This window comes from Megascapheus bottae, chromosome 4 (genome assembly GCF_031878675.1).
Source record: "Megascapheus bottae isolate mThoBot1 chromosome 4, mThoBot2.hap1, whole genome shotgun sequence".
Lineage (NCBI taxonomy): Eukaryota > Metazoa > Chordata > Mammalia > Rodentia > Geomyidae > Megascapheus > Megascapheus bottae.
This window is the reverse complement of record NC_143512.1, coordinates 51,120,883-51,133,030: the sequence shown is the minus strand read 5'-3', so window position 1 is coordinate 51,133,030 and position 12,148 is coordinate 51,120,883. Positions and strand designations below refer to the sequence as shown.

Here is a 12,148-nt window from a genome sequence, read left to right as displayed (position 1 = left end):
GTCCCCTGCCTTCCCGGCCGCTACCCACGAGGCGCGTCCTCACTTGTCCGACATCAAAGGGAGGCAGGGAAACCAACGGGTGAGTGGAGCGGGCAGGGAGCGCAGAGACCCAACTACCTCCGGCCAGCCCCCCCGTGGCCCGTCCCTCCCGCGGGAACCCCGCCCGGGCCCCGCCCCCGGCCCCCCCCTCGTCATGGCAGCCAGACATTCTCACTGCCCACCCGGCACCCAACCCCGCAGCCCCTTCCACCCCCGTGTCCGTGAAGCGCTCTATTTATGTTTCAGCCCAGCGATTTGCATAGGCCCCGCCCCCGGGCCTGGGTTCTCCCTATCGGAACCCCGCCTCGGCTCCGTCGTCAAGGCAGAGGCCACGCCTCCCGTGCCCGTACAAGGAGCGGCGGGCCCTAGATGGCAGCGTGGCGTCGCCACGGCGTGTGCGTGTCGCGCTTCCTTGTGCCGTTTATAGGGTCCCGGCACTTCCGCTGTCGGGTTAGAAGCGGCGCGGTCATGGCGGAGCGCGGACAGCAGCCTCCTCCCGCGAAACGGCTCTGCTGCCGGCCGGGCAGCGGCGGCAGCGGCGGCGGGGGCAGCAGCGGCGGCGGCGGCGCGGGTGGCGGCTACAGCTCTGCCTGCCGGCCCGGCCCACGGGCATGCGGCACGGCAGCGGTGGCGTGCGGGGGCGGCGCGGCACTGGGGTTGCTGCCGCCGGGCAAGACCCAGAGCCCCGAGTCGCTGCTGGACATCGCGGCGCGCCGGGTGGCCGAGAAGTGGCCATTCCAGCGCGTGGAAGAGCGCTTCGAGCGCATCCCGGAGCCGGTGCAGCGCCGTATCGTCTACTGGTCCTTTCCCCGCAGCGAGCGGGAGATATGCATGTACTCGTCCTTCAACACCGGCAGCGGAGCCTCGGGCGGCCCCGGCGACGACAGCGGCGGCCCCGGCGGCGCGGGCGGCGGCGCGGGTGGCGCGGGCGGCGGCGGCTCCTCGTCCTCCCCGGCCGCCACCTCGGCCGCTGCCGCCGCCGCTGCCGCCGCCGCCGCCGCCGCGGGGGCCGGGGCCCCGTCTGTGGGAGCCGCCGGGGCGGCGGACAGCGGCGACGAGACGCGGCTGCCCTTCCGCCGGGGCATCGCGCTGCTGGAGAGCGGCTGCGTCGACAACGTCCTGCAAGTCGGTGAGTCACGGGGCCGTTCGGGCCGTCCGTCCGTCCGTCAGTGGGGGGGGGGGGGAGGACAGCCCGCCTCCACCGCCCGGCGGGCGCGTGTCCGCACCCCCAGCCCGGTGCCCTCTGCGGCCCGGACGGTCCTCGGAGCGCTGCGAACCATTTCCTCACAGCCGTCCCCGCCCCCTGTCTCCCCGGACGGGCCGGCCGGCGCGAGTGGGAAATGAATCAGCAGGACGCGCCCCTCGGCGGGGTCCGCGGGTGGGTACGGCGTCCCCAGCCCGCTCCTCGGTCGCCGCTCTCCTCCGGGCGCTCGTCCGGCGGGGCTGCTCGCCCGTGCAGGGGGGCGGGTGTGGACAAAGGAGCGGGCGGACGGCGGGGCTCCTACTCGAGTGTGTGGTGGGGCTGTGCGGGGCGGGGGAGGGGGCGCGGGCCGCGCAGACAATGCCGGCCGGGGCGAGTCGGGCCGGGCCGCTCGGCTCGCTCCCTCCTCTTCCCCCTGTCTGTCGCCCGGCCTCTTTCTTCTCTCTCCTTTCTCCCTCCCGACCCCCGCGGTCGGAGGCTGGGGAGGGGGGTGGGCGGTTCGTTGAACCCCGGCTCCGCGGTCGCTCCGCTGTGGGCTCCGACGGGCGGGTGGCCGCGGCGCTCCGGGGGTCTCCTCGGAATCACGTCCGGCGATCCCCGCCGGCTGCCGGGCGTCGGTCCTGTCACCACCCCCCCTCCGCCCCGCCCCCGGTGCCCCTCGCCCCGCCGGAACGAGGCGCCGGCGGGAGGGAGCCGGCGGGGGACCTCTCGCCCCAGGACGCCCCGGAATGAAAGGGCGCGAGGCGTGAGGAGCCGCTCGCGCTTCCCTTTTCAGTGCGCCGGCTCCCGGCGCAGCCCCCGCCCCCCGCCGCCGAGCTGGGTCTGCGCCCGCCCGGGTCAGGTCGCGGGGCTCCCGGAGAACCCGAGTTGCACCTATGGACGGCCGGGCGGCTTGCGGCCGGGCTGCGGGAGCGCAGACTGACAGCCTGGGCACCGCTGCCCGGCGCGACCCGGCACTTTGTTCTTCTTTTTCAGGTTTATTTGTGCCCCTTTCAATTTTCTGTCACCCTCCGAAAAGAGGAAACCACACAAAAGAGTCTCTTTATTTTTTTTCAGGGCTTGTAAAGTAGAAGATATTTGACAAAGGCGAGAGAAGGACTTGTGATTTAAAGCTGCACAGTGCTCCTTTTTCTGACAGATCTTCAGAGTTTTCTCAAAAACCCAGTTTAAAAGCGGCCCCAGCCCTTCCCATCCATCCCCAAAATCCAAAATGTTTTTTTTTTTTAATTTCTTTTCCTCTCTTTCCACATATCTTTATCAGCCGTTAGCGATGGAAATGTTTGAACTGGACTACAGTGGACAATGTTATAGTAAAACTCTTCTTCCTGTATTTTTTTTTCCCGATTGCAAAATAGCATATTTTCCAATCCCCTCCCATGTTAAATCTAGTTGAAATTGCAGTGGTGAATACCGTTCCGAATGAATGGGGTTAGATTTGGAAGCATCTCAATCTCTTTGATTTTTTTAACTTAGCCTTTCCTCTTCCTGTTAGTCACTTTCTTTTATCTTTCTCTGGGAGTGGGAAGGGGGTCTGGATAGTGGCCCCAAGAGAGAATTAAGATTTGTTTTAATCCTGTCTGGTTAATTTGAATTCTAATGCAATCTGCAAACGTGATTTTCTGCATGGTCATTTATTTCCAAAGGCAGCCCTCAGTGTTGCCTTTTCTGTGCTCAGCACCCTTTCCTTCTGTCTGGAGAGGGGCAGGCTTCTGAAGCTATCCATCCTTCTCCCCTCCCCCTTCCTTCCCCTTTTAAACATCTAATTAACAGGCTCCCTAGCCATATCTTTTCTGCCCCCCCTTTTCCCCCGTTTGAAACATATCTATGGTTTCTCAGTATAACACACTAGAGTCTTCGAGGATTTTTATGGTTTGGCTGGCAATGTTGAGCTCCCCCCCCCCTTTCTTTTTCCTTTCTCCCCTCTGTGCTTGACTCTGCTTGCAAGCAATGAGGAATGACAGGAGAGCACATAGGGAGGGTTTCTTGGCTGATTGCATTTAAGCCAGGAATTCACTGTGAAAATAAAGCCAAGGGGTGATAAATAAAAGATGCAATCTTCTCTAGGAGACAGACACACAGCGTGGGCTTTGCCTGCTTTCATCAGTGGAAGAGGCCTGGATGAGTCCTTGTAAAAGAAAATAGTAACTTTTTCTTTGGTCCCTAAAGGAGAAAAAGGCCACTGAATGGAGTTGGCAGTGGTTGGTGTGAAGTGTAGTATGATGTTGCTAGTGTAGTTTGAAGAATTGACCACCGCTGTGGAAACACTTACATACGTGCTAAACAAGTGCTGTACAAATGGTGGAAAAGATTCTTTTTTCTCCTTTGAATTCTGCCAATTTCCTTAAGTTCCAACTTGTGTATGCCAGTCAGCTTAGAGATGCTGACTGTTAAATGCCTGGCAGCTGGCACTGTGAGAAAGAAAACTTACGACCAGATTTCCCCCCCCACCCCATAGAGTAATGGAGAGTGACTAGATTAAGCACCTAATTTAGCCATAAGTGGTTTGAATAATATACAAGGTAGGGTTCTTTTTTGTTGTTGTTGTTAGTTTCAGAACTGGAGATGAAAAAGAACAAAATACTTTGTTGATAGCACCAGAAACAATTTTCTGTTAGTTAAAAATTACAAATTTGATTACATGGAAAGTTTTAGCTTCCATAGAGATGGCTAAAATATAAATATAATGGTGAAAACTAATTCTGTATTCTACATTAATGCTGCTGAAGATTATCTAAGGATTGAAGAGATGAGAGCCAGCCTACTTACATTTAAAAGTAATAAACCTGTGCTGTGTACCACTCCTGGGCTTGAACTCATGGCCTGGCTACTCTCCTGAGCTTTTGTGTTCAAGCTAGTTTGAATCACTGCTCCAATTCTGACTTTTTGGGTGGCAAATTTGAGGTCTGAGTCTCAAGGACTTTCTTGTCTTGTTAGCTTCTAATCACAAACCTTAGATCCCAGCCTCCTGAGTAGCTAGGATTACATGTGTGAGCCAGCAGCACTTTTTATATAATAGTTATGAACAATTTTTGGTTGATGCCAAGCTGTTTAACAGTGGGCTATGGAAAGCTTTGTAGAAATGTAATTGAAAAGTAATATCTAAAGAGAACCATCCCTAATGATGCTTGAATGTATTATTCACATTGTTTAATAATTTAGAAATTACTATTTGAATAATTTCCACCAAAGTGTGTGCCTTCTATGACCTTAAATTATGGAGGAAAAGACAGGTATATATTGGATAAAAAAATTTCTGTAGGTTGTAAACGCAAAGATTAACTAAATACTGAGGCAGCTAATCAGGACAAGTCTTTATAGCATAGTTGACCAAAGTATGGCAAAAAAGTAATCCTCAATCCAAGCAACAGCAACAACAGAACACATTTTTTTTTGCCAGTCCTGTGGCTTGAGCTCAGGGCCTGAGCACTGTCCTTGGGCTTTCTCAAGGCTAGAGCTCTTCCACTTGAGCCTCAGCATCACTTCAGGCTTTTTTCTATGTATGTGGTATCAAGGAAAGGAACCCAGGTTTTCATGCATGCTAAGCAAGCACTCTACCACTAGGCCAAACTCCTAGCCCCAGACCCCAAATTTTTAAGCCTTAAAAAGCAGTAGCAACAGCACACTTTGATTCATGCCTATAACCCCAGCTACTTGGGAATCAAAGATGGGAGGATTATAGTTTAAGATTAGCACAGGCAAAAGGTTTGCAAGATCTTATCTTTAGTAACAAACCAACATGGTAGTGTACATTTGTAATTCTAGGTATGTGGGATACAGAGGTAGGTGTAGGTAGGTTCATGGTCTGCAAATGGCCTATCTGAAAATGGATTAGGACAAGAAGACCTGAAGGTGGCCCTGTCAAAAGTTCTCTTCAAAAAATAAAAAATAAAAAAGACCCATAACCTAGTAGGAAAGAGAAAGTAATGCAAATAGTTGAAAAAATATTGATCTTCTTTTTTACAAAAGAAATGTGAGACAAATACAACTGAGATGCTGTTTTCATCTACCACCTTGGCAAAAAGATAACTAAGTCATAAAAATGCCCTGAATTGGTTGGTGAGATAGAAGAGGACACTGCCTACTTTGCTGCTTTGTAAAATCTTCTTGTGTTATTTCTAGGAATGCTCATTTTAGTATTGAAACACTAGAATCAGCCTTAAGGTCTATCAGAAGGGAAATAACTAGTTAAGGTACACACACACACACACACACACACACACACACACACACACACACATACATATATACATATTTGTCTTTTCTTTTTTGGTACTGGAGATTGAACTCAGAACGTTGCACTTGCTAGGCAAGTGCTTTGCCACTGGACTACATCCCAGCTCTAGATATATGTATTTTAAGTCTATTCATTTTAAAGCAGATAAAAAACCCACATCTTTGTGTAGTACACTGTGATTTGTGTTTAAAACAAAAAGACTTCGTAAATGCAGGCTATGTATGTGCACATCTTGAGAGCTAAGCTAGCATTGAATAGTGGTGTCTTTGGAGAAGTGTGCATAGGTGAGGCTTGTGAGGGGATTTTTACATATGCCTACTTTTGGTAAGGAACTTAAAATTATCCTTGGTTATTATTGGTGTTTTGAGGTGAGTGCATCCATATACACATGCATATACATGCTTTGTAAAGATCTGGAATACTTTTTGGTTATAAAACACGGCTTCCTTATTTTGATGAAAACAGTCATTTTTAGAAATAAGACTATACAGTCTTGTAGAAGGAAGGAGATTAGTGGCTCCCTCCCTGTCCCCTTCTCCTAGACCTGAGGACCAAATTAAAAACTTGGACTTTTAAGGCAGGTGCTCTTCCACTGAGCTAAATCCCCAACCCCAGGAAATAAGTTTAAATATGATTTCCTGTATTTTGTTAGTTTTGAGAGAAGTAATGCCCAGAAATCTATCGAGACTTTGGTCCACATATTCTTATGGTTTTTTTCAGAACTTAAAAATTTGTATTCTTCTAAGGCGACAAGACAGTAAAAGGGAATCATCATTAGAATTAAAATGAATAAAGATTACAGTCAGATATAGTTTATTGAACTTTGAGTATTTTGATTTTTATTACAGACCAACAATTATATAAAAGTATAATGGGTGCTGGTGGCTCATGCCTGTAATTGATCGTTGTTAGAAGCCAGCTGGGGAAGGAAAGTCCATGAAACTCAGGTCTCAAATTAACCACCCTAAAAGTTGGAAATGGAGCTGTGGTTCAAAGTGACTGAACACTAGCTTGAGCAAAAAGAAGCTCAAGGACAGGGTGCAGGCTTTGTGGTCAAGCCCCAATATTGGAACAAAAACAGAACAAAAAAAGCGTAATTCTGGGTGCTTTTTCAAGGTTAAAAATACAGAATAATCTTGTATAGGATCCTTCATTTTTCTGCCATGCCACGCCATGCTGTGTGTGTGTGTGTGTGTGTGTGTGTGTGTGTGTGTGTGTGTTGTGTGTGTGTATAACACAGGGTCTCACACAAATGAGGCAAGTGCTCAACCACTTAGTTATGTTCCAGGCTCTTTTTCTGTCTTTTGTGTAATAAAAGAGTAAAGTACAGAAAAGCAATTTTGAACCCATTCGAATAAGTATTTTTTGTGAGTCAAGATATTTGTTTACAATTGATTTCTTGAAAGCAGTCAGTACTGGATACATCATTGTTATGAAGTGTTGTTAAATGTTCAGTTTTAGGTGAAGTTTATATGGCATTAGCCATGATACTCTATTCTCTAATGGTTGGTATTGGTCCAGTGAGGAAATCTAAACTGTCCAGTAAACAGAATATTCCCCAGTAATGGGGAATAGAATTGCAGGTTTGTATTAAGTAGTATTTTTACTTGGTCTTCTAATTTAATGAATTAGTTAATTTTGTAATAATGAGTATTGAACTCATGAATTCATGTGTGATAAGTAAATGCTGTACGACTGAAGCACACATGGTTTCCAACCCCAGTCTTGTTCTTTCTATACAGTGTGTAAAAAGTGTACGTGCCTTTGGACTGAAAGGGCCATCCTGTTATTTTTTTTCTTTTTGTATTGAATTTGACTCTTTTGCACATGTGAGACTGATGTCTTTTCCCTTTTAGAAATATTGGGATGCATGTGAAACATGTCCTTTAAAAGAAGCATTATTGCAATTAATCAAACCATTAGAGTCCTAATTATCTTAAACATGTCCTTATTGATTTTTAAGATGTTTATCCTGGGCTTCTTTTCATAATAGATAATCAATTACTAACTTTAAATGTTTCACATTGCTAACTTTAAATGTTTCTTATATAGGTCAGAATTTATATTCTGGTACAGGTCATATACATATACAGGTCATATTCATATACAGGTCAGAATTTATATTCTGGTACCACATTAAGTGTTTAAGAATGTGTGATTTTAGCTATTCACATGTCCCTGAACAGGATGACAGAGGAAGAAAAGAACCTTTTCTTTTAAGAAAGCTACCCCTTCACCTTTTCTTTTTATTGTATCTGTACTTGTCCTTTTTCTGGATGTACTGAGGCAAGACCTCATGCTTAATTGGCTGATGCTCTACCACTTGAACCATAGATCCCACCCTGCTTTTAGATGATTTATTTCAGAGACTGAGACTGGTCCCAGTTTCCCAAGTAGCTAGAATGATAGATATGAGCCACATCATTAGTGCCCAGCTAGAACTTGTACTATTTGTAAATGTATCTTTCATCTTTCTGTGGTAAGACTGTGCATTTTCTCCAGTGAAGTAAATTGAATTTGGTACCTCTAGGAAGCATACTTAAGCTCATTTAGTGTTAGAAAATTTCATAGAAGCAGTTATTAAATTCAAACTGCTACTGATTTAAACTGTTGTATTTAAGAGCACATATATCTACAAAAGAACAGATTACTGCTACATGTGATTGTCTTAGAAATAGCAGACTTATGAACACTTTTTTAAAGAGACTAATAAAGTACATGAAACCTGCAAAACCATTTCTCGTCACCTTTCAAATTACTGTGATATAACTTAAAAAATGGCTATTTCTCACAATAAAAAGACTAATTTACTTTCCTTGGCTTATTAACTTTTGACATATAAATGTCTGGGGATTACTCTTAATTCAAAAATATGATCAGTTTTCTCATTTACATCTCCTGAGCAATCAATATCAAATGGTAATTTGGAGGAAAATGTTAATATTTTTAATCAAAAGCTATTCTTGTTAATTCTAACCAGATTCTCAAAAATAAAGTGGTTGGTTATATTTGTTTAAAAAATCTTGTATCGGGGCCGGGAGTTTGGCCTAGTGGTAGAGTGCTTGCCTTAACATGCACGAAGACCCGGGTTAGATTCCTTGGTACCACATTCATAGCAAAAAGCCGGAAGTGGTGCTGAGGCTCAAGTGGTAGAGTGTTAGCCTTGAGAAAGTCCATGGACAGTGCTCAAGCCCTGAGCCCAAGCCCAGGATTGGCAAAAAAAAAAAAAAAAATCTTGTATCTTTTTAGTTTTTAGTGCCCTGTGTGCTGCTAAGAATATGCTATGTGCATAGTTTTCAGTTCTTTAAAAATTGAATGCTTCCTTTTTTTTTCAATCTAGAAAAGGTAGCTAAAACAAATTTGGCAAAAATGCAATTCAAAATCTGCTCATCATTTTGAATTTTTCACTTCAGGCATTAACTTCCAATTTATAGTAAGAAAACCTGCTAAGGGTATGTTAATTATTGTATATGGGTGGATTTTATGTCCTTGGTTGTACTCCAGGCCATGCACTTGCTCTGAGGGTGCTCTACCACTTGGACCACATCCCTCAACCCCTTTTGCTTTAGTCATTTTTTTTTTTTTTTGCCAGTCTTGGGCTTGAGCTCAGGGTCTGAGCACTGTCCTTGGACTTTCTCAAGGCTAGAGCTCTACCACTTGAGCCTCAGCACCACTTCTGGCTTTTTTCCTATGTATGTGATACCGACGAATTGAACTGGGTCTTTGTGCATGTTAGGCAAGCACTCTACCAGTAGGCCAAATTCCCAGCCCCTTTAGTCATTTTTCCAAGCATTGTCTTTGGAGTGAGGTCCTACTAGTTATGCTCTCCTTGTAGCTGGGATCACGGCTGTATGCCACCATGCCTGAATTGTTGATTGAGATGGGTGTGGGATCCTCACTAACTTTTTTCTCAGTCTGACCCTCTGTCTTTTTTTCTCCTACATGAGTGGGATTACAGGTATGAAACATTGTATGGACACTTTGTTTTTAAGGCAAAATCTTGATGAGTACTTCTGGGTGGCCTCCAACTTTTGATCCTTATATCTTGTTTTCCTAAGGGTGGGATTATGATCATGTACCAGGACACCTGGATAGCATCTGTGGCACTTTTAAGTGATAACTACTTTTGTGTCAACTGCTATAAACATTTATGGTGTTCTCAAGCAAGCAGAAAAAGAGACTGATAAATGTAGGTGTACTCATCTCAGGCATATTTCGATGTGACTTCTGTGTTCAGATGTATTGTTCCATATCAGAAGCTGGGTTTTGCAAATAAAACAGAATTTTGCTGTTCTGTAATTACAGAGAGTTTTGAAAGTTTTAGATATGAAAAGATAACATCCATTTCAGTTTTTTCCATTTTCCTAATGCTAAAATTGAGGCCTGACATGTTGACTGTATTGTCCAGAGTGGGACAGCAAATTGGAAAGCTGAACATTGCTTTTGCACAACAGGGTCTTTGTTGTGGTTTACTGAAAATATTTGCTCAGAAATCAGAGCAAGCATATTCTTGAATATAAATTGACAAGAGTTGGCAAAGCTATTTTATTGAATGTTCAAGGTAGCATTTTAGTTTCAGACTAAATCTTAATGGTTTCATTTCTGTAATGGTTCTAGAATATGAAATAGATGCTGCTATTAAAGATGTTTGGAGATGTAATGTTATGAGATTAAAAGTTTATGAAAAGTTAGTTATGAGTAGTGACTGTAAAACTATATTACAGCTGTATGAGTATACATAGATACATACATAATAAAAGTAAACTGAAAGTTTATAAATGGTTCTGTGGAAGAGAAATAATGTCAGGAAGAAGTTTGGTTCCTTGGACTTTCTCAAGGATAGAGCTCTACCACTTGAGGTTCAGCACCACTTCTGGCTTTTTTTTCTATGTGTGTGGTACCAAGGAATCGAACCCGGGTCTTAAGCATGCTAGGCAAGCACTTTAACCACTAGGCCAAACTCCCAGCCCTTGATATGCTTTTATGTGTATCTCACTGTTATTGTCAGTATGCAAACTCCTGTTATCACCAGTATTATACTCAGCCCTTCAGGGCACACTCATATATTGCATAGTATTGCATGTAATTGGTGTGGTCCCAAACTTTAGTGTCATCTTTTTAATATGTAAAGGCTTTCTGTATGATTTGGAGTAAGTCCTTTACTGAGCCAGCTAAAAATTATTATGGTAGGATTTTTACTACAATAAATATTTATTACTATTCAGAGTAATAACAGCTATGTACCAAATATAGCTTTCTCTTGAGTATTTTTTTTTTTTTTTTTTTACAGCAGTCACAGGTATGCATTGGTATTCTCTTTTTACTGATGAGGAATCAAACACACAGAAGAAGAGGGCAAATAACTTCCTTCCCTTCTATCTTCCCCTCTTCCTGCCCCCATACAGGCTGGAAATAACACAGATAACAGGGTCGTAACACTGTAAGCAACATAGCTTTGATGCATCATGAGCGCCTATTCTAGGTTGTATTTAAATTTACAGCTTCTTGCTGCTTTCTAGAATGACTTTCAAAGTGATAGGACTTTTATTGTGTAGATAGCTATTATTTTAAATATTTTATGATTTTGCTTGAATAGACTTTTAGTTTAATAGTCTTTTCTTCCCATTGCTGAGAATTGAAACTCAAGGCCTCTTGCAGACCACAGAGCTACATCTGGAAAGTAACTTTTAGTTAAATGAGTTTTAGCTTTGGAGGAAGATTGATTTGGATCAGTTTCCTGAGAAGTTAAAGTTTCCTAGGAAAAGTAACCTGCAGGTTAGATTTAGTCATCTGTGTTGCAGTTATGAAATCACTTCATTTTAAGGCCATTTAAAAATACTATGATTAACCATACAATTTCTTGCTACTAGTAGGTTTTTCCTGTGCAGTTGCTGAGTCTTGATAGAAATTGGTAGGACTCAGTAGGATCTTTTAGTACATTTAAACTCTTACTGACCCAGTAAGTTGACCAGATAAATTAGAAGCTCATTTAATGAATTAATGTGCATAAAATTCAAGTGACTGCTTAGTTTTGCATTAAGTTTGTATATTTAATGTATTTAATCTTTTTTTTAAAGACAGGGTCTTGTTATGTACCCTAGGCTGACTCCAACTCATAATCCTCCTGCCTTAGGCACCTGTGTGCTGAGAATACCCTTGTACCACAACACCAGACTAAAGTAATGTACTAAAGATTAAACCCAGGGCCTTACATGGGTAGGCCAAGCACTCTATCCCTTGGGCCAGATCCCCAACTATGTAGAGCAATTTTTCTTTGTTAATTGGTCATGTCAGATCCGCACTACTAGAAGATATTATACAGAAAATATGCATAAGAATATATTATATAGGAAGCCTTATATATATAAGATCAAGTTTTAATTCTTATACATGAGTTTAATTCTTATACATGAGTATAATTTGGAACTTTGTATTTGCCCAACTTTACCTATCATTTGTTTGCTGACAGCACCTATTATTTTTATGAGTATATATAGCTATTATATAATTTCATTACAAAGGATAGAGCCTGATGTCTTCCAAGACACTGACTTTCCTTGGTAAAGGCCAGCACAACGTTGAAGGGTACACTATGTCTGGTCATACTGAACCCTTGTTCCTACTGACTTTTTTTTTTTTTTTTTGGCCAGTCATAGGCCTTGAATTTAGTGCCT

General features: G+C 44.1%; 1 protein-coding gene across 1 annotated transcript in view; it reads left to right on the top strand.

The window, feature by feature from the left end:
* Positions 1-408: 408 nt before the first annotated feature.
* The window catches only part of Zswim6 (zinc finger SWIM-type containing 6), a 175,597-nt gene continuing 163,857 nt past the window's right edge, over positions 409-12,148 (top strand). The window contains exon 1 of the mRNA XM_090331895.1: positions 409-1,168. Within this exon, the coding sequence (XP_090188021.1) occupies positions 409-1,168 (760 nt within the window). The remainder of the gene's footprint in view (positions 1,169-12,148) is intronic.